General features: G+C 49.2%; 1 protein-coding gene across 3 annotated transcripts in view; it reads right to left on the bottom strand.

Annotated features, from left to right (window-relative positions):
- The window catches only part of LOC138497732 (RING finger protein 151-like), a 506,808-nt gene that overhangs the window by 299,084 nt on the left and 185,694 nt on the right, over positions 1-22,030 (bottom strand). For all 3 annotated transcript variants that reach the window (XM_069621367.1, XM_069621368.1, XM_069621369.1), the window contains exon 4: positions 6,591-6,753. In XM_069621367.1, the coding sequence (XP_069477468.1) occupies positions 6,591-6,753 (163 nt within the window). The remainder of the gene's footprint in view (positions 1-6,590; positions 6,754-22,030) is intronic.

The raw sequence follows: 22,030 nt of genomic DNA, 5'->3' as shown, positions 1-22,030 counted from the left end.
CTTCGTTTTTCGAGTGGCTGTGACCAGGCGAGGAGGTTCGTGTTACCCCAGTGAAGGAAGAGGTCCGGTATGGAAAGTTCCAGATGTTCCAGAGAAGGTGTTGCCCAGTTCACGGGAGAGGGAGACGGAGATGGCGCAGCTTGAACAAAGAAAGAGGTAAATGGCTGGGCACTGAGTGGTTGCGGTTCGTGCAGCTTAATCCCACGGAGGGCGGACGTGGGATAATTAAGGAGACGTGCAGGCAGGACGGTCTCGGCAGTCAGTTACTGCTATACTCCCCAGGGAACTGGGGTGGGGAGGATGTCGGAAGCGAGAAACGGTGTTCTTTTAAAGGCGAAAGCAGGTTTGAATCTGTGGCTTCCTTTCCTCACATGCGGGTCCAGGAAGATTAGGAAGCGGCACGGAGAAAAGGCGCAAGCCGTTCAGTTGCATAAAGTGATTTAAAAGTAGATATGTTGGCTGTAAGTGTAGACGGTATGCAGAGGCATTTAGCGAGCGTCCGGGGAAGCAATGCAGTTAAGGTTACTGTTGGGGGGTTAAGATGCACGCCTCGTGGTTAATTGTTTCAAATGTTTGCATTGAAGAATGTCTAAGTAAAGTCAAGGAATGTGAATTCAGCATGCTGGGTGATTCGAAGGTATGCGGTTATGGCCGGCTGGGTTACGTGCATCGGTCTGGACGCAGGGAGTCGCAGTAATTTAAGGATGTGCTGGCTAGGGCTGCTTTGCCCCGCGGGTAGGCAGCCACAAAGGGGATGTGGGCCACAAGGGTGATAAAGGGGCAACAGGAAGATAGTCGTCCATGTGCAGTTACCAGCATGCTTGTATACACCAGGGCGCGAGGCGTGCAAATATGATGCATTTGCTGGGGGGTGTTTCCCATGCACGGGGTGCAAGGCGCATGCAACGGGCAAGCTAACAGAACGCACCTATAAAAAAGGTGTTCCTGGTGCACTTTTTTATGGTGATTTAGCCTAAAGGCTTAGAGCGGTGCATCCGTTGTGCTGGTTTATGATTAAGGTCGATAAGGGATTAGGTGGTTCCCGAATTTTTTGCACAGCACATTAAGAAACCCATAGGGCATTTGTAAAACGCCTATACACAAGTGTTTAATGGCGCACGCTTTTAGGATGATTTAGCTTACTGGTGTAGGCCGGTGCATCCATTGTGCAGGTATATGCTTAAGGTCGCCAAGTGAGTAGGCCGTTTCTCAATGTCACATTTCGCACATTAATAGTAGCTGCAGCAGATCTTGTGGTGTAAGTTGCATATTGCACCTTTGGTTGTCGGACTAGGGGTACTGATCGTATACCCACTCTGGTCACACAATGGGGGAAATGTTGCAGTTGCAATCGGGGTGTCCACACCAGGAACAGGGAGGTGATTGTTGTTGGCATAGCAGTGTGAAGGTTGGCCGATGAGGGTTTTAAAACTGCAGTCAAACTTTATAAAGAGGTGGAGGATAGCTTTGGGGACAAAGTGCTCGCCTTGGAAGGGCGACGGTACCAAGCACTCCAGGTTCGGTCCACGCTCAGAAACCCCCGGGGTATTAAGCGCGTTGTAAACAAACTATCATATGTCATACACAAATATTGGGGGGTCTAGAAATGCGGCCAGGTATCCTTACAAAGCGGTTGTGCTGTGTTGTATTTGTGGTCAGCTTGTTGGTTGCATGCACGGTTATGGGCGTCATGAAGGTGACAATGAGATTAAGCTTCTATGGTATGTGCAGCTAGTAGTTTTGACCAGTTTTTAGTGCATGAAGGTGCCCGCGGTGGTTCGAGTGCATGGGATGCGGTTCTGGGTTCGTAATGTGAATGGTACAAGGGAAATAAAAACATTTAAAGTAAGTTCAAGGACTTACTAAATTGACGGAACAGGCATCATGCAGGGTGATCTTTCGAATGGGGGTCATGTTCTGATTGTCACCTTGGATGTGATTTCAATGGAGGGGAGACCCGTGGTGCAAAGATTGATTAAAGCCTGGTAGAAGGTTGATTCTAAATCATAGACCGCATACGAGGAGGTATGTAGCGGTTTCAGGTGTAACAAGGCGGTATGGTTGTGACGGCTTTTTCAGTTGCACGCCATGGGGTTAGAGGTTATGTATTTACGAATGGATGGTAGTTAAAATAGTGCAAGTAGGATCCAAACTATTGGAGCAGTCAGCGGCCTGTGTGAATAACAATCAAAGGGGTTTTATGCAGCAACCCGATTTGTATTTCGGAGAGCATAGCCGGCTTTGTCCCAGGCATCGGCCGGAGGGGAGGTAGTATCATGGATTTAAGAAGAGTGCGCTAGGGCTTGGTGGCTACGTGGGTAGGCAACACTAGGGTATGGTGCATTGCAAAGGTGTTATAATAGGAAATGGAAATCAGAGAGCCATGTGTGGTGCTACATGCCTTAGGCAACATGGTGCGAGGCGGGCACAAAGAAGGCATGGGCTTGGGGGATGTTTCTCAGACAACAGAATAATGTTAACAAGCCAAGGAGTAGTAGGTTTCTTGAGTTAGCGCTGCACGTGATTTGAGGCACCCCGAGACACAGGGATTTCACGGCATAGGTTGCAAGGGTGAGGTAACTTACTAGTTGAGGCAATGCATCCATTTGGCTGGTTTAAGCTCGGGTCTTTTGATGGTTTGCAGACGCAGGCGCAAAAGTAATTTAAGAGGTGTCCAGGGCCTAGGGCAAAGTCAAGCCAGTGTGGTTCTGGACTGGGAGGCATGCTTCAGTGATGAATGGACTGGGTAGGGGGAGTGTGGTGTGACGGGGCTGGCAGGGGCTCACGTGGATGTCACAGGGAGTAAGCTCGGCACCGGTGGCTCGAGTAATGGGGCACTACTTCTGGGAGGCAGGAGACATTATTACGGGCGAGATGGTTAAGAGCAGGGTGTTGGGCTCCAGTGCCCAAAAAGAGGACAACACGCAGCCATCAGGGTTTCTGTTCGCAGCTGGTTGAGGTGCTTAGTAAAAGATGATGGTAGATCGCTCTGCGAAGGTGGAGTTACCACTATTTCTTACACAATTTGAAGGTATGGAGGGATTCATTGACCCGAAGTGTTGGTATAAAGGGTATATAAACGTGCAGGCCGTGGCTCTGTGCCTTGTTGTCTGCTGACCATTAAAGGGGGCTTGGAGAATAATCAACTACAACAGGTTCGCTGGTTCAACATCCCGCAAGGAAGGTTTGAAGGGGCAGTAAGGCAGGTAGAAAATGGGCAGTTAATTAGATGTCAATTAACAGTGCGCGGGCGCCGTGCACGATGATGAGCATTATGTTACACGCGCAGTGATGGGTTTAGTGCAGCGTGATGGCCAGGGTCAACGTATTCAAGGCTGGAAGACATTGATAGAGAGTCATTGCTTGCAAGTGTGCACGGCGGGGGCACGGGCAGCAGTGCTCATGGTTGGAATTGGAGTTACTTATCAGTACCGTACGTTGCTGAGCGTAGCATGGGAAAGGTACAAAGCAGGCAGTTACCGGCAAGAATATACGCCAGCTGGCAGCATGTTTCATTTACGATCGGACTGTGGGCGGATGGTAACAACATAGCATCAGGGGGACACGTTTAAGTGTGGGTCGCTTTTAGTACGTGGTTAACGGGTTAAGTGTTGAGCAACAGAACAGGTATAAAAGCAATGGCGGTTTCTTAGGTGGAACTACAGTGTCAATTCAAGGCTGGTAAAGCAGCAGGCAGCTTCAGATGACAGAGCCTAAGGGTCGTGCATGGTAGGGGCTGTTTGCAGGTAACTCGCAAGGGCAGGCACTGGTGGGGCTCGGGCAGAGGGCTGTCGGTAAGGGTGCGTAGCAATATATGTGATGGGAATTAGTATGGGACAAAAGAATTTGATATTGGTACCGGGATTAATTCTAGCAACAATGCTAGCACCGGCACGACAGGTAGATACTAGGCAGGCTGGGAGCGGTACTGGGCATTCAAACAGGTGGTATTGACGGCAAGTCAGCAGGAGATACCAGTGAGGGCCTTTGTGGATTGAGGCTGGCATGAGGGTAAAGCTAGGTCAGGGATGACTTACCATTGGGCGGCCATCGCCCATTATTACAAACAAGAAGGGAAAGGTGACCCTACAAAGGAGCACTGCATTGTGATGGCCATGAAAGGTTGGGCCAAGCAAAGAATACCTGAAAGCGACGAAAGAAGGCCCATAGGCATAGTCAAGCTTCAAAAGATAGTAGCATGCTTGGAGATAGTGTGCCACGGGGGTTTTAGAAGGGGCAGTTTTTTGGGGCCTACAGGGTTAGGGAACCGGTACCAGAAAACTATGATACCAAGGGGAGGGGCTTACGGCAGTTACAAGATGTGCATTGTTCAGGGAACAGCTGGTGTTATGGGTAAAAAGATCAAAAATTGACCAGGAAGGCAAAGGGTGCACAGTGACCCTCCAACCCACCAGTGGCAGCGCAGTATGCCCAGTCAGGGCAGTGGCAGGCTCATTCGCCATGACGGGGCAGCTCTAAGCTGCTTCCAATTCGGAAGGGTTTTGGAAATGGTTCTGGAGAATATTGGGGAGACAAGGGGAGTGTTCGGGACACACTCATTCCAGATTGGGGCAGCCACGTCAGCAGCATCCAGGGGCATGGGGGAAGGACCAATCATGCAGACTGGTAGATGGAGGTCTGGGGGTTGTAAGAGTTATATCAGGCCTGAAAAAGTATAAAGTGAACATGCCACCTTCTCTCCCCACCAGCAGCAGCCCGGAGGAGAAAGATCGGTCTGGGTAGTAGGACACTCTTTTGTGTCGAGGGCTGGTGCAAGCTGGACGGCGGAGCAGGAGGAATGGACAGACGGCAAATTCCAAATTGGGTGGCACTGGGTGCCAGGGATGAAGTGGGCACCGCTGCTGGGGCAGGTGCACAGATCGCTAGGGAAGCAGCAGAAGCCGGAGGTATTGGGCATATACTTGAGAGGTAACGATCTGACAAGCCTGGGTAGGGGGGCTCTAATGCTGGAAATGATGGGCCCTCTATAGGAGCTGGCAGGTCAAGTGGGAGAAACAGAAAGCATTTGGTCAGAGATAACCCCAAGGCCAGAATGAAGGGGTGCAGACAATCACGGAGAGGTCCAGATGAAAGCTAAAGGATGCAATGGCAAAATTCTGCAGGGGCAGGGGCTCTGGCCAGATCAGGCACGGCTTGATTAATTTAAATTTCCCAGAGTATTTTCTGAAAGAGGGGGTACATTTGTCACCACTGGGGTTGGAGCTATTCTTCGGGAACCATTGCTCAGAAATCCTAGAAATGTAAGGAAGGCAGCAGGGGGGAGCCACGCTGGGCGGTAACCTCATCTGTGGCGTGGCGGTGTTTGGGCAACCAAACACAAGAGACAGACTCCGGATGAGCCAGGTGAAAGCTGGGAGGGTCTTCGCTCTTCCCAGACCAACGCCCCTTGGGAGCCTAAACGGCAGGGGTGTCTGGGGGAACAACAAGGGCTCAGCTTCCCCCAAGGAAGCGGCACTCTCCCCGCCCACGAACACCTGCATGGGCAGGCGAGGCTCAGGTGCAAAGGGTTGGGAGAGTTGGGCCTATGATGGACTTTTGGAAGGAAAGGGGGAAGCAGGTTTTTGGACACGGAGCAGTCGCCGCATCTTCTGAATTATTTCCACGAATGTGTGCAGTGTGTTTTATGATATTGTGAAAATAAATCACAATTTATGCCAAAAAACAAGACTCATGTGACACTTTTCTGTGGGAAAAAGAGGAATGAGTTATTGCTATGTAATGGGTCCAAAATGGACGGATGCCCGGGTTATGACAGTGACGACGGACGAACCTAAAAATGGACGAGTCACCCCGATAACCTGGGCGGTGTCCTCCTCCGAGTATCCCTCCCCCTACTCAGGACGGAGGGGAGGTACCCGCCGAAGCGCGGCAAAATGGAGGAAAGCCCACAAAACAGACTGCGTGGCAAAAGGAGAAAAAAGCCCACGAAGGGCTACAACAATGGAAAGGGGCGGGACTATCCCCCTTTATAGCAAGCAGGGTCCCCACTGCAGGCAGCATCCAGCCTTGGCAGTGGGATGCCCGCCTGCCAACTGAGGACTTTGTTTTTACACCCACCCACCCTACAAACAGGACAAGCAAGGAGGCCTGATCGTCGACGTCGCAGGATGACGGGCGGTGTGGCAGTGTTTGGGCAACCAAACACAAGAGACAGACTCCGGATGAGCCAGGAGAAAGCTGGGAGGGTCTTCGCTCTTCCCAGACCAACGCCGCTTGGGAGCCTAAACGGCAGGGGTGTCTGGGGGAACAACAAGGACTCAGCTTCCCCCAAGGAAGCAGCACTCTCCCCGCCCACGAACACCTGCATGGGCAGGCGAGGCTCAGGCGCAAAGGGTTGGGAGAGTTGGGCCTATGATGGACTTTTAGCGTGGAGTACATTACAGCAAATTAGTGGTACACACACATTGTGGGAAATATATGTAAGCATTCTTAAAGGTGTTGTCAATAGTTCGCAGCATCTATTAGCTATTTTAGCATGTCACTAAAATATCAGCCATATTTATTTAATTATGCACATTACAACATTTGTTTCAAAACTTGTTCTCGAAGACTTAACATCACTATTTCACCTGAGTAGTTCCAGTTCTGTCCTCAGTTCCGCTATGCAATTGTGCTGCAAATCCTCTGCGCTGAGAATGGCAAGACCACAGCCGTTTGGACATTCACGGCTCCTATGCTCACACACTGCCAAGTGGGCTTCCAAATGACGCCGCTCCACCAGAATTGGGCAACCTGATTAAAGAACATGAAAGCCAGCATACAAGAGTCACCAGTGAGCATTTATCACGCGTGTAAATAGTAGCATTGGTTGCCTTCTTAGACAGCGAGGAGCTACTAGCGGATATGTAACGAAGTTGAACGCTGGGTGGCGTAAGGGGGAGGAATAAATTAGTAACTTGTTTTGTGCTCGCCAATAGACATGGAAAGTAAAGATTACAACCCAAATATTTCAATTTAAACATTCAATTCCAATAAGCCTGAACATACATATCTTCTGTCCCTTTTTAGAATGTCAGAAATATGCAATTCCAAATCACACATTTTAAGGTAATACTTCATATGTAGATGTTTCATAAACACAAAAGGAAGGCTTTCTGAAAAACAGAAGAACGACTTTCTCGTCCCTGTTTATACTCCACACAGGGTCACCTTATTTGGATAATCCTGGCTACAGTGCCCAAAATCATATTTTATGGTAACTGGTACAGATTTAGCTCTTTAGTAATGATCCGTAACTTATGTATCCAGTAGCTTTCATTTTTGTCCAAAACACAGCTTCCAATTGCTCGCTCTTGGGTACTTTCCGCATCTTAAAATCAAGAGGCGCTTACTTTTTTTGGCATCATTTTCTTAATTTACTTCATTAATTAGATTTATGCTTTTGTGTCCATGGACGTCATTTGGGGGTATAGCTATGGATACCAGATGCTACCCCAGGCAATATCTTTGGTACCGCCTCTGCGACCTCTGGACTAACAGCCCTCACACTTGGATGTCAAAGAGTGATTTATTGCACAGTGAAAAAACACTGTTGTCTGATATAAATCAGTGTTTACAGCACTCTGACTATGTTTAGTCCCATTCACGTTTAGAAAAGCAAGTGCGTTTTGTCTATTTCCATAAGGACGCTATACAATCTCCACAATAACACTTGAAATTGCATCTTCGGAAATAATATTGCATGGGAAGCTGTATTCCCATACGCCTCCCACTCTCCCAGCCCTCCCTGATTGGTGGTGTGCCTTCCTGGGCCAAGCTAGGCAGCCTAGCAGTTCACCGTGCTCGCCACTTCCATCTAGGGCTGAACGGGTGACTGCAGGCTCCAAACTCCAGGTATACAGCCCCTCCGTGGGCCGGGTGTAATTTCAAACGCTTTGTTCTAGTTCCTTTCGCCCTCGTTGTGTGCTCCCCTGCCCCCACTCCCCTTCCGTGTTCTTTCTGCTTGTCCACTCCCTCCCTCCCACCTCCCACTCTCCCCCCCTCCATGATTGGTGGGTTCCCGTCCCCCCTCCTCATTACCGTTGCTACCAGGGCAGCCCCTGCCCGGCAGCTCCACAGCTAAGGCCCCCTTATGCAAAGGGCGGCTCCCACGGTTGAGGCTCCTGTGATGTCTGCAGGTGTCCGCAGGGGAGCCAGTTGCCAGTCAGTCTCCACTGGTTAGTCCCACTAGCCTCCCTGCCTACCCTACCTTCAGACTCTTATACACAGCTGTGCTGTCCCCCGTGTTGTTGTAATACACATTGTATCAGTATTTAAAATTTTGAACTGTGAAAAACGAGGCCTTTTTCTCCCCTTTCAGGATTCTCAAACTTAGGTGGCTTCTCCACATATTGTTGTAATGCGCACTGTATCAATATTTAAAATTATGCGCTGTGAAAAACTAGGCCCTTTTTCTCCCCTTTCAGGATTCTCAAACTTAGGTGGCTTCTCCACATGTTGTTGTAATATGCACTGTATCAGTATTTAAAATTTTGTGCTGTGAAAAACTAGGCCTTTTTCTCCCCTTTCAGGATTCTCAAACTCAGGTGGCTTCTCACCGGTTCTTAAGTTGAGCATTGCGAGCTCTTAACCCTGAGAGTCTGTCCTATTGCGCAACCTGATTGCAGCAAGCTATCTTGTCTGCCTACTCTTGCCAGTGCCTCCTCCTCTCCCACCTACTCTATGGTGCTCTCTGTCTCTCCTATATTCTCTAACTGCTTCTCTACTGACTATCCTGCTCTCCTCACTAAATCTGGTAGGAAGAGGTTTAAAAAGGACATCCTGGTCTCTAACCAAGGCCTCCCTATCGCTGACACCTACACCCGTGCCTCCTCAGAGGAAACTCTCCCTGAAATCTTCTTTGTCGTGCCTTCACCTGACTTATGGACCCTTCATATGGTCTCTGTGCTCTCTCCTTTCTCCTCTTCTCCCATTAATGGTGGCACCCGTTGGGACGTCCGCCTGGCCTCCTTCCACTCCTCTAAGGTCATCATTAATGTTTACTCCAATGGGGCCGTCTTGGTCCAAGGCCCTCAGGCCAACCTTCACCTCTTTGATAGACGCTTCCTGCGCCTCATCAAATTCCTTTCTTCTCCGGCTGTCCCCTCTCCCCTTCCCTCAGCTACCTTGCCTTCCCCCTCCCTCTACGCCCCCTCTCGGCCTCCTTCTACACCTCCGCAGGGCGTACCTCTGATCTGTACCCCTCCCCGGAAGTCCTTCAAGGATGGCAACCTTCTCCACATTGCCACTCTTAACTTTCGCTCTGCTGTCAAACACTCCTCTGATATCTGCCGCCTTCTTGAAGAACTTGAACTTGATGTCACCCCTCCCCGGAAGTCCTTCAAGGATGGCAACCTTCTCCACATTGCCACTCTTAACTTTCGCTCTGCTATCAAACACTCCTCTGATATCTGCCGCCTTCTTGAAGAACTTGAACTTGATGTCCTTGGTCTCACTGAGACATGGTTCACGGCCAGCTCTGTCACCAGCTTTGACACGTTCCTACCTGACGGCTACAAGATCCTCTCCGTGCCCAGGCTCAACTGCTCTGGTGGGGGTGTAGCCCTTATATTCCCTGAGTGGATTCCTGCCTCTGTCCCTCCTACGCAGACCTACTCCTCTTTTGAATGCCTCGTCTGCCGGCTCTCTCTCTCCCCTAGCCATTCCCTTACTGTGGCTACTATCTATCGGCCACCTGGTCAGATGTCTTCCTTCCTCTCTGAGTAGGCGGACCTCTCCTCCTCAATCCTGGCCTCAACGACTGAACTCCTCCTTCTTGGAGACTTCAACATCCACCTGGATGCCTCCTGTCCCCCCTCTGGACTCTTCCGCGACCTCTGCGACTCTCTCGCACTCACCATTCTCCCCTCTGGCCGACTCATTCTGCAGGGCACACTCTCGATGTTCTGATCTCCTCTGACCTTCCCCTCTCTGTCCCTCTCTCCACTCCTCTTTCCTGGAGTGATAACTTTCTCCTATCCTTCCAACTCACCCTCCCTATCCCTCAGGCCAAGCCACCTCCATCACTGCCACCCACCTTCTCAGTCATCCGAGCCAAAAAGCGAGTGTCAGTTGAGGATTTCACCGTCACCTTCTCACCTCCTCACCTCCTCCTCCCCCTTTGGCTGACTCTCACCCTGACACAGCCCTCTCCATTCTCCACTCTTCTATATCTGATACTCTTGATATCCTTGCCCCTGTCATGAGAATCTGCCTGAAGCCCAAAGCCAAGTGTAACTCCTGGTATGACTCAGATCTCGTCGCCCTAAAATGCAAATGCAGGGTGGCCGAGAGGAAATGGCGTGCTTCATGTTCATCCTCTGACAAACTGGCCTGCCACCTGCTGCAAAGGCAATACCTGCTATCTGTCCTCACCAAGAAGAGAGCTAATATCCAAGCCTGCATCTCTGTGGCATCTAACAACTCGGCTGAACTCTTTAAAATCTGCAAGGAACTGACCAATCCTGCCGCAGTCTCTACTTCTCCTGTACGTTCCCAGGCCCTCTGCATGGCACTGGCTTCTCACTTCATTTAAAAAACTCAGGACATCCTGTCCTCACTCTCCTCCTATCGCCTCCCTCCCTCCATTCCCTGCTCTTCCTCTGGCCCCTCTGCAGCCACCCCCCTCCTTCTCTGCCTTTCCCCTTTTCTCTTCAGACAAGGTTTCTTGACAAGTCTGATCTATGAAAGTCTCGTCGAAACAGGTTCACACCTGTTCCTCCAAAACTATCAAGGACCACATCGACTCCCTGGCTCCTGCCCTGGCTGATTTCTGCAATCACTCCTTCACCACCGGAGTCTTCCCATTCCCCCTGAAGCACTCCCTTGTGCACCCTCTTCTTAAGAAACCCTCTGCCGACCCCTCATGCCCAGTTAACTATCGCCCAATCTCCATCACTCCCTTCCTGGGCAAGCTCCTGGAGAAACTGGCCATCTCCCAGCTTAATCTCCACAATGAATCTGTTGGTTGTCTTCATGACCATCAGTCTGGCTTCAGAGCTGCCAGAAGCACGGAAACTGCTCTCATGAACATCTGTGAAGACCTGCTCTCCACCCTTGACTCCAACACCGTGTGTGCCCCCATCTTGCTTGATCTCTCTTCTGCCTTTGACACTGTCAACCATGCCATCCTTCTCAATCGTCTCCGTGATACCTTGGATATCATCGGACAGGCTCTGGCGTTGCTGACTTCTTTCCTCTCTGACCGACCCTCCCAGGTCCAACTTGGGTCCTTCCTCTCCGATATCTTTTTCTCTACCTGTGGTGTCCCCCAGGGATCTAATCTCTCTCCCTGGCTGTTCAATCAATACCTGGCACTCCTTGCCCACTGCATCGCCGCTCTCTGCCCCACTTTTCAGTGCTATGCGGATGATACCCAGCTCATTTACAGGCTACCCTCGGCCTCCTCTTCTCTTTCCCTCATCTCTGACTGTCTGTCTGCTATCCAGGAGTGGTGTGCCGCCAACGACCTCTGGCTTAATGCCAGCAAGACTGAGATTCTACTCATCGGCACACCCACTCTCTCCTTCCCTGCAGCTCTCTGGCTGGCCTCTCTTGGCCCTCTTCCTGCTCCCACCTTCAAGGCTAAAAACCTCGGGGTCATCTTCGACTCCACACTCTCCTTCTCTCCTCACATCTCTGACATCTCTAAGAAGTCACACTACCAGCTGCACCTCCTCAGAGGTATTATTCCTTTCTTCTCCTTCCCCCAGAAGCTCACTGTCTCCAGAGCCCTGCTTCTCTCTAGGCTGGACTATTGTAACAGCCTCTATCTAAATTTGCCTGCCTCTACTCTCCACCCTCTAGGACTGAAAGACTCAAGCCCAGGGATCATATCTCTCCAGGACTGAAATCGCTGTACTGGCTCCCAGTGGCTTCGAGGATTAAGTTCAAAACCCTCTGCATTGTCCACAAGGCCTTCTGGGGCCTGGAGCCGCAATACCTTCAACTCTCTCTTCCCAAATATCTTCCTTCTCGAGCACTTCGCTCATCCACCTCCAACTCCCTCAAGGTCAGTCGCTTCTCCAAGCAACGAGTTGGTGGTAGATCTCTCTCTTCGGCAGGGGCCTCCCTCTGGAACAGCCTTCCTGCCTACCTGAAACTGGAGAAGAACCATCTCCGGTTCCGGAAGCACCTCAAAACCTTCCTCTTTGCTTCTGCTTTCTCTCCCCCTCTCCCCTGCTGAATTCCTGTCTGAAACGGCACTGGTTACCTGGCCATCCTTTCTGATCTCGGACCCAGGCCCCGCCAATTGCACACATGCACTGCCTCCCTGGCAACCCCCGCACTTGGGGACAGTTTTTCTGTATACCTACAGTCCCCTTTCAGCACTTATGTCTGCTCTTACCTTGCACTTGCCACCATCTGGCCGTTTTTAATTTTTCTTATTTATTCTACTATCCCATGTACTGCACTTCCCCTTTCCCTTCCCCCACACACTTTTCCCTTTCCCCATTCCCATGCACTTACGCGATCTGAATGACACCTAGCCTAGTAAGATCGTTTTCTGTCTTCCCTCTGTTCCCCCTCCCTTGCCTCGCCGCGCCTTGAAACACTTGTGTATGGGTGTGTTATAAATGCCATATCATACAACTCCTTCTAACCATGTCTGATCATTGGAGTGAGGAGAGCCAGGGAAGCCTAGGCGAAGACACAGAGCAACCTAGCGCTCAGTTTGAAAAAGGTGCTAGGCAGTTTCTTGGGCAGTAGAAATGGTGCCTCAGAGTCATGCAGAGACACAAATAGGTGCACTACTCATGTCACGATATCTGGACCATGAGTCTGGTTAATGATGACTGTCTAATCATACTCCTCTGGTCTTAGTACTACGCGTTTCGGGCCAGTTGCCCTTCTTCAGGTATTAGATATCGTTGATTTCCTACAATTTAAAATTAAATTGTATCAGTATTTTTTCAATCATCACTCTAATTGTTGTAAAGATAAAAGAAATAAGAATTTATCAAAGTTCCATAGACTAACCTGTGTCTTCTACAATCATCAATTGGATGTTTCTGCTGTTGTATGTCGGGTGCCTAGTTGGCCACCCTAGAAACAAATCAAAATAGTAGAATTATGTTTTAACCTCAGGGTTTCATGTTTGACACTGATGTATTGACTGCACCTAATGGCGGACCTGAGGCGGGACATCACGCTGAATTCAGCGTGATGTCCCGCTCAGGTCTGCCATTAGGTACAGGTAAATTGTAGGAAATCAACGATATCTAATACCTGAAGAAGGGCAACTGGCTCGAAACGCGTAGTACTAAGACCAGAGGAGTATGATTAGACAGACTCATGGTCCAGATATCGTGACATGATATGAAATTTTATTTAGGAGTTGCTTGTTAATTACAATTTCTGGAAACACATTAATCTATTTGGGTTGCTGCGTAACACTGTGAATGTGAACAGTTTTCATTATTTGAATTTGTTTTAAATGAATTATAAACTTGTGTAAGATTTTATGAGTTAAAGACTATTAACAATGTTGATGCTAAATACATCTGATTTGAAATTATAAATCTATATGGTTATGATTTATGTGTCTGACATTTGAATAACATTCAACGACATTAGCAATATGTAGTTTGCAGTTTTTACTGCATGAGTAGTGCACCTATTTGTGTCTCGGCGTCACTCTGAGGCACCATTTCTTCTTCTTTATGTTTGTCAGATCTGGTAGCACAGACCCAATAGGTAAGCACCTAGAATCACTTAATTACCTATTTAATTTCCTTAATAGAATTACTTTGAATTGTGACACACGAGTGCACCTCTACAACCAATTCTTGTCAGTTTCTTGGGCAGTGGCAGAAGGGGTGAGACCCGTTCAGGAGACACTAACCACCCTGGCGAGCTTCCTGTGGAAACATGTCAAGGGTACCCAGTTTTAAAAAGTTAAACATGTCTGGCAAGGCCCCCTAAGATGAGGGGAGTCAACAGGGGAGCACCAGGACCCGGAAGAGAAAAGGCTCTTCTACTCCCCCGGGTCAAAAGTATGGGGATATACAGAAAGCCCGAGTGGGTCCTGACACGTTTGCGAAGCTCAGCAAGGCTTTCCAGCAACGTGCAGCCATGTTGAGCCTCCTTGCCCCATCCCAGTGGAAGATAATATGGGCGACTTCTCAGGGGTCATAGATGAGAAAACCCCGGATACCGACATATCCTCACAGGACAGGGAACAAAGCCCTGAAGGAGAACCGGAACCCACCCAGGGGCTTAAAAGAGCCAGGAAAGAAAAGAACATCGATATACTGGATTCAGAAATCTCTGACATCTTCAACCCGGACGATATTCGCAATCCCCGATCCTCAGACTGGCAGCCCTCACCTAGGGTGGCATTGTACATGTCGCAGAAGATACGAAAACCTCTCAACAAGGAGACAATAATGTGCATGAAGGCTGAGTGTCCACGGCCTGACCTAACAGGGAAGGTGGACGATGCACCAGACTTGGTACCGCAGAGGATAACGTTTATAACGAAAACATCAAAAGACCTGGGAAAAGGGATGGGTAGGTTCTGGAAGAGCTGCCAGGAGAAACTGCTAGACCTCACTGGATTGATCGCAAAGATCATGGATCTGGTGGAGCGAGCCAGAGACATGGCGAGGCCGTGGATCCAGATACCTTAGAAAACTGGGCTCAGCGAGCGGTTTATTTGTTAGGAAACGCAAATTGTGCGATTTCCTCTGAGAGACGTAGAGGACTACTCGTTTAGATCGACTCTAAATTGAGCAATCTCGCATCCTACAAAGCGGGTGACGCAGCATACGTGCTACTCTTCGGAAAGGCATTTGGCAACTATGCATCGTTGGAGAAAGCCCAAGCCTCCATAAAGAAGATTTTCCCCAGGCAGAATATTTGGTGGGACCGGTCACTATAGGGGTCACCCAACCGGTAGATACACCTCTTCTCGGAGACCTCAAGGCGCCAGAGTCCAGTATTGGGAATCCCGGCAGTAAGATTCCTTTTTTCCAACTCGGGTAAGGAACTACAGAGGGCGCAGAGAAAGAGGTTCCATCAGAGCTCAAGGCATCACCACAGGTGAGTGCGAACCCCATAGTGTACTCCCCAGTGGTAGGGAGGGCATATCAACTGTTATCAGGCTGGCATGAGCTATCCAGCGATGTGTGGGTCCTGCAGACAGTTCAGGGGTTTCACTTAGAATTACTACAAGAGCCCATGCAGACTCAAGCGCTCACTCACATACACATGTCCTGAAGAGAGAGAGATCTGCTAGACAGCAAAATAGCGCAACTACATGCAAAAGGGACCATAAAACTGTTCAGGTGCCGCCATCCGAATTTTCCAGCAAGAGACTGGACTTCCAGGGGTTTAAAGTAGACATGAAGAGAGCGACGCTGGAGCTTCCAGCGAGGAAAGTGAGTGATATCAATAAAGAGATCAGGGCACGTCTCAGGAAGGCAGTAATCTCTCTGCAGACTCTAACAAGGATAGTGGGTCTGTTAGCGTCCTCAAATCACTATTCCCTGGCAACCGCCGTTACAGGGCCCTGCAAAGATTAAAAATCAAACATTTGCAGCAATGTCTCAGGCATCATCAGGCGTTTCCCATACATCAGGAATCGACAACAGAGCTGCACTGGTGGCAGAAGCATGGAACGGTCGCCCTATCTTCGGGGACAGGCTGGACCTAGTTATAGAATCATATGACAGCCAAGCACGCTGGCGCCTGGTGCGATACTGTAGAGAAAGGGGGCAAATGGGCTCCTGAAGAGTTATCGCTACATATAAAGGGGGTCATCAGAAGTTGGGCGGAGTGGTAAAAAAGCGGCAGTAACGGTATTACTGCCACATTACCGCTATGAGTTTGGGCAGAAAGGGGGAGGTTTACCTCCAGCTTTTTGCTGGAGGTAAAAACCTCCCCTTTCTGCCCATTTGTGGCACTATTACCGCCGCGCAAATTGATCTGCAGTAATAGCGCCCGCAATGTCCCATTGGGTCCTCTGGACCCAATGGGAATGGGGACTTACCGGCCCCTCCCTACCCCCGCAACTCGAGATCCGGTGCTAATAGTGCCGGCCAAGTTGCAGTAAGGCAATTTGCACTGGTGGTATCCCAGCGGAATTACCAGCGGGATACCGTCAGACTTGTGATAGAGCCCAAACTGTCTAGAACTATTAGCTGGGACATGGTTGACTGCTGCATTCCACTGAAAATGAACAATATCTCAGCAGTTCATTACATAAACCATGTAGGAGGCATGAGATCCAGACTACTGGCGGAACTGGCAAAAGATATTTGGCATTACTGCCATCAGGCTGGGATCTCGATCACAGCAGATTACCTACCGAGAGTTCTCAACATAGTAGCGGACTGGAATCCTGAATATCTGACAGACTCCAGCGACTGGAAGCTCGACAGGGGAGATTTCCAGCAGCTGAACCAGCTGTTGAGTCCGATACACATAGACCTCTTTGCCTACAGACTGAACTTGCAATTTCTTCAGCTGAAGGCTAGATCAAACAGCGGTACGGACAGACACATTTCTGCACAGCTGGAACAGATGCTTAAATTATGCTGTTCCCGCCTTCATAACTCTGAGCAGAGTTCTGGCGAAAATGTGCAGAGAAAAAGCAGAAGTGGTGGTGGTGGTACATCTGTGGACATCTCAAGCCTGGTTTCCAGTTCTGATGGAACTTTGTGGATTTTCCGAGGATTCTTCCACAGAGACAAGACCTGCTCATGGACCCAGCTGGTACGTGTCACCCTCTGAGAGTGAAGAAATGCACCCGGCCGCTTGTAGCTTGAAGCGTGATGAGAGTAGATGGGCTATGCCTGGCATTTTGGGCTAAGCTGCCCAGCTTATCAATGATTCGGGGGCATCCGATACCTGCAGTAGCTATGACGTGGTGTGGAGCAAGTGGGAAGACTGGTGTAGGGGACGAAGTCTTCATCCTATTTCTGCCCCTATTGCGACTGTCCTCAATTTCCTAGCCTTTCTCCTGGACGGAGGGAAAACTTTCAGGACATTAGGTGTCTACAGATCCGCAATATCCGCAGGGCATGCCGCAATCACTGGTCGAAGTGAGCGGGAGTGGTTGGGAGCGGTGCTCCTCTACTTTTTGAAATTACGTTTTACTGTTCCTATACTTTTATTTTTGAAAAGAAGCTGTTTTGGAATGGCTTTTAAAAAAAATAAGAGTGTAGGAGCAGGTGCGTTTGTTTGGGGGTTTGGATTGTGCATGGGAGTTGCGCAGCGATAGGGTTTGTGGGGAGCTGGGCAAGGCCAGCAGGGAACATAATTCCACTTCTTCGAATGGATTGTGTCCTCCCACGTATTCGTCATCTTAGATATCTTGACTTCCAGCTTTGCTGCTTTGGACATTTTTATTCACCAGAGGGCGCTGAGTTCGAGGCCGCAGAGTCGTAGTCCCTCGAGCATCGACATCATCCGCTGTATAAAGGGCTCGAGCCACGCCCCCGTTACCTCAGTTCCGTTTTTCCGAGCAACTGCTTCGTGTCACGAAACGGTGCATCAGGTTTTTTCTCGACGATGTGTTCGTCATCTACTCCCACCACACCCAAGACAGGGTTAAAAAAATGTGAGAAGTGTGGTAGGAAAATGTCAATAACCGACCCCCATCAGAATTGACTCTGGTGTCTCAGCCCAGATCATCGGGTTGACGAGTGCGGCTCCTGTCAGGCCACGTCCAATAAGGCTCTAAGGGAACGGAGAGGTAAGCTGGTGGTGGGGGAGGAAACCTACAAGCCTTTAAAAGACAAAAAGATTCAGGAGAATTGAGTCGAAAATCTCGACATGGGTCGAGATCGAAGAGTCGCTCGAGGAAATCCTCCTTGTCTTCATCTAAGAAGTCAAAAAAGCAACGTCACAGGTCTTCTTCCTCCTCTGAGAGGAGAGTGACTTATCCATTCAAGCACGATTCTCCTGATAAATGGGAGGCCTTTAGGGCTTCGATGTTTAAAATATTCGAGAAAGCAGCCTATACCCCCTCGAAGATGTCACGTGGAGATCATGCTCCTGCCCACTTTAAAAGTGACAGAGGGAGATCAAAGACTAAACATGCAAGAGCCGAAAAAGAGTCGAGAGTGTCATCAGGGGAAAGTTCTCCGACACCTCGTACTAAGGCAAAACCTCTGGTGCATAAATCGGTGGTAGCGTAATCGACATCCACATCAAAGTCGAAACTCGACTCGATATAGTCGACTACTACAGCGTCGAAACCGCCTACGAAAGTGGCGTCAACACCCTTGACTGTATCGAAGCCTTCTTCGACAGTATCGAAGCCTCCTTCGAAAACATTGAAGCCAGCGTCTTCTTTACCAACGCCTTTATCAAGGCATTCTTTGATCCCGATACCCAAGTCGATACCACCCCCTTTACCTGAAAAAGTTTTCCATCCTCAACCCAGACAGGAATTTTTCAGATCCATGTCATCCATCTTTGAAGAACAATCCTCTGATGAGGATGTTTCTTCAGCTGGAGTTAGGTTTGGAGCCAGAGAGGTTCCTGAAGAGCTAGTGGACCCGAATACCACGATAACAGATCTCTTTGACTGTCTCCAAAATGCCAGTGGCCTAGACAGTTCTCATGAAGTGGAATTTGAGAGACCAGACCCTACAGATCATGCAGATCCTAGTTATAGAAATCTCATGGGAAGGGTCATTGATTTCATAGGTTGGAAGGCAGCTTCCCCAAATTTCGACCAGGATGATATGACAGACATCCTGAGTAAGGCTCTTCTAAAAGATCCTGTCCTTCCTTTCCATAAGGCACTACAAAAAAGGGTGATGGTAAATTGTAATACTCCCGATTCGGTCTCAGCAGTAAAAAAAAAAATTTGTAGCAAAATACAGGACATCTTTATCAGATCCGGAATACCCATCTAAGCATCCCTCCCCTGAAAGTCTAGTGATACAAGCTGCAAACTCCACTAGGCAATCAGCTTTCCCCTCAAACCAGACAGGGATGATAAAAAAGTTGATGCTTGGGCCCGTAAGGTTTTTTCTTCCGGAAGCATGGCCCTTAAATCGACTAATTTAACTTGCACTTTAGCAAGATTTACATACACCCTGTGGGACTGTATGACATCAGCGGCTGAACACATCCTAGAAGGTGAGGAACGGGTTGGTTTCCTGGCGATAGTAAAAGATGGGAAAGAGGCTATGGAGGAATGCCTTCAGTCAGGACTGGACACTGCTGACAGTGTAAGCAGGTCCATGGCATCTAGCACGGTCCTATGCAGATTTGCATGGCTGAGGAAATCTGGCTTTACACTGGATGTGCAGTCTAGATTACTAAATATCCCTTTGACAGCTTGAGGCTGTTTGGCAGCAAGGCAGACGAGAGCTTGGAGAAGCTGCAGACTTCGAAAGCGGCAGCGAAATCACTCAGCGCCGCTATAAAACAGTCTCAACAACACTCCTACGCAGGCTCATCTTCCTGGCGGAGTCACCCCTTTCGTTTCTACTCCCCTTTTGGAAGAGGGACAGGGCAAGCCAGTCAAAGAGGCCAACAGAGAAAACCCTTTCCTTTCGTAGTGGAAAAGGGAGAGGTGCTAGATCAGCCCCAGCAGCGGCTACTACCTCCTCAGCCACTGCTGCAGCCGCTGCAAAGCCACTTTGAGGTCTTCACCCACAAGACCCCGGTGGGAGGCAGAATCACTCGGTATCTGACCGAATAGCGGGGCATTATGTCAGATGCCTGGGGCTGTTACTGCCTTCCTTTTCATGTTTTCATCAGAGACCTAAAAATCATCTACCGGGCGCCAACTATGTAAAAATTCCAGACCCGCTCCTTGTGCAGGAGATTTCAACCCTGCTGGAGAAAGGTGCAATAGAACATGTACCAGTAGCGTTAAAGAACAAGGGTTGGTACTCCCCTTATTTTCTCATCCTCAAAAAAGGACGGAGGATTGAGACCCATCTTGGACTTAAGAAATTTGAACAAATTCCTCAGGAAGGACAAGTTCAAGAGCGTGACCCTTTCTCAGATCCTTCAGGCTCTTCAGCTTCAGGACTGGCTGGTTTCATTGGACCTTCAGAATGCTTACTTTCATGTGCCAATCCATCTCAAGCACAGAAAGTACCTGAGGTTCGCAGTTGGCTGTTCTCGTTATCAGTTTCGGTTTCTACCATTTGGGCTGACCTCCACCCCGAGGGTTTTCACCAAGTTGATGGCGGTAGTGGCAGCGAGTATCAGGAAAAGGGGAATTCACGTCTACCCTTATCTGGACGATTGGCTAATCAGGGCAAGCTCACCCGAACGAGCCCAAGAACATCTGGCCATGACCTGCCACTTCTTACACAGACTGGGCTTCTCCCTCAATTACAAGAAGTCACAAATGATTCCAAGCCAAAGACTCCAGTTCATCGGAGCAGTCCTGGATACTTCCTCAGGGAAAGCCTTGCCTCCCGAGGAGAGAGCTCACCACATTCTGCAGATGGTAACAAAGTTTCAAAATGACCAACATCTGCCGGCATTCGATTTTCTAAGGTTGCAAGGCCTTATGGCATCCTGCATTTTTCTGGTGTCAGAGGCCAGATTGAGGATGAGATCCCTTCAATGGGCCCTCAGGACTCAATGGTCCCAATTTTCCAGGGAGATGTCAGATCTTCAGAAAGTCCCGGCCAGAGTGGCTCAAGATCTTCTATGTGGACTTGCAAGGAAAATATCCTCAAGGGAGAACATTTTTGGCAACCATGGCCGGAGATAACGATAGTGACGGACGCCTCACTCACGGGGTGGGGAGCCCACACCAACGATCTGACAATCAGCGGTCGTTGGTCTCCATCGGAGTCCAAACTACACATCAACCATTTGGAGCTGAGGGCAATCAGACTAGCGCTGAAGGCTTTTCTGCCCTCTGTACAGGGAAAGAATGTCCTGATAATGACGGACAACACAGTGGCCATGTACTACCTCAACAAAAGAGGAGGCGTAGGATCACTCCCACTGTGCAGAGAGGCGATGCAGCTCTGGTTCTGGGCAATGCAAGAAGGAATCTCTCTATCAGCAGTACACCTAGCCGGAGAGCTGAACACGGCGGCGGATGCTCTCAGCAGGCAGAGCACAGTCTCCCACGAGTGGGAACTAGCTCAGGAAGTCCTTCAAGAGATCTTCGCCCTTTGGGGAACCCCTTAAGTGGATCTGTTCGCGACTGGTGCCAACCGGAAGTGCGAACTGTACTGTTCAAGGGAATTTCCCCCAATAGGAGCTCTAGGGGATGCGTTCGTGGTGGACTGGGTATTTCCAATCCTATATGCGTTTCCTCCAGTCCCCGCGATTCCTCATGTAATCAGGAGGTTGAGAAAGGTCAGGAAAATCATGATCCTAATTGCCCCGGATTGGGCCAGGAGGACGTGGTACCCGGACCTTCTGGACATGTCCATCTGCCCTCCAATATGTCTTCCACAAAGAGAGGATCTTCTCTCGTAAGAGGAAGGTCGGGTTCTCCATCCAGAGGTCAAGACACTCAGTCTTAACGAATGGTTTCTGAGAGGCTGACTTATAAGGATTGGGACCTCCTGGATGACGTAATGAAGATCCTCCTTTCTGAAAGGTGGCCAGCAACAAACTCCTTTGAATTTAGTCTTAACATTTCTCATGTGTGCCCCTTTCGAACCTTTATATTCTTGCCCATTAAGACTCCTCACTCTAAAAACAATTTTGTTAGTGGCTATAACATCAGCCCGCAGGGTAAGTGAGTTGCAGACGCTTTCTTGTAAACCTCCTCACACTGTTTTCCATAGGGACAAAGTTATTCTAAAAGTCAAACCATCTTTCTTGACTAAGATAATCTCTGATTTCCATCTGTCACAGAAAATCACCTTACCTTCTTTCTACCCTCCTCCTCACGCTAGTAAGGTAGAGGAAAGAATGCACAGACTGGACCCAAAAAGGGTTCTCAGTTTCTACATTTCCAGATTGGCAAATCTTCGACAATGTGACCAACTATTTGTTGAGTATACTGGACACAAATTGGGCATTGGAGTGTCTAAACAAACTCTATCCAGATGGATAATTCTAGCAATCTCGGAGTGCTATAAAT

This window comes from Ambystoma mexicanum, chromosome 5q, assembly GCF_040938575.1.
Source record: "Ambystoma mexicanum isolate Mex_15411 chromosome 5q, UKY_AmexF1_1, whole genome shotgun sequence".
Classification (NCBI taxonomy): Eukaryota; Metazoa; Chordata; class Amphibia; order Caudata; family Ambystomatidae; genus Ambystoma; species Ambystoma mexicanum.
This window is presented reverse-complemented; position numbering and strand designations above follow the sequence as displayed.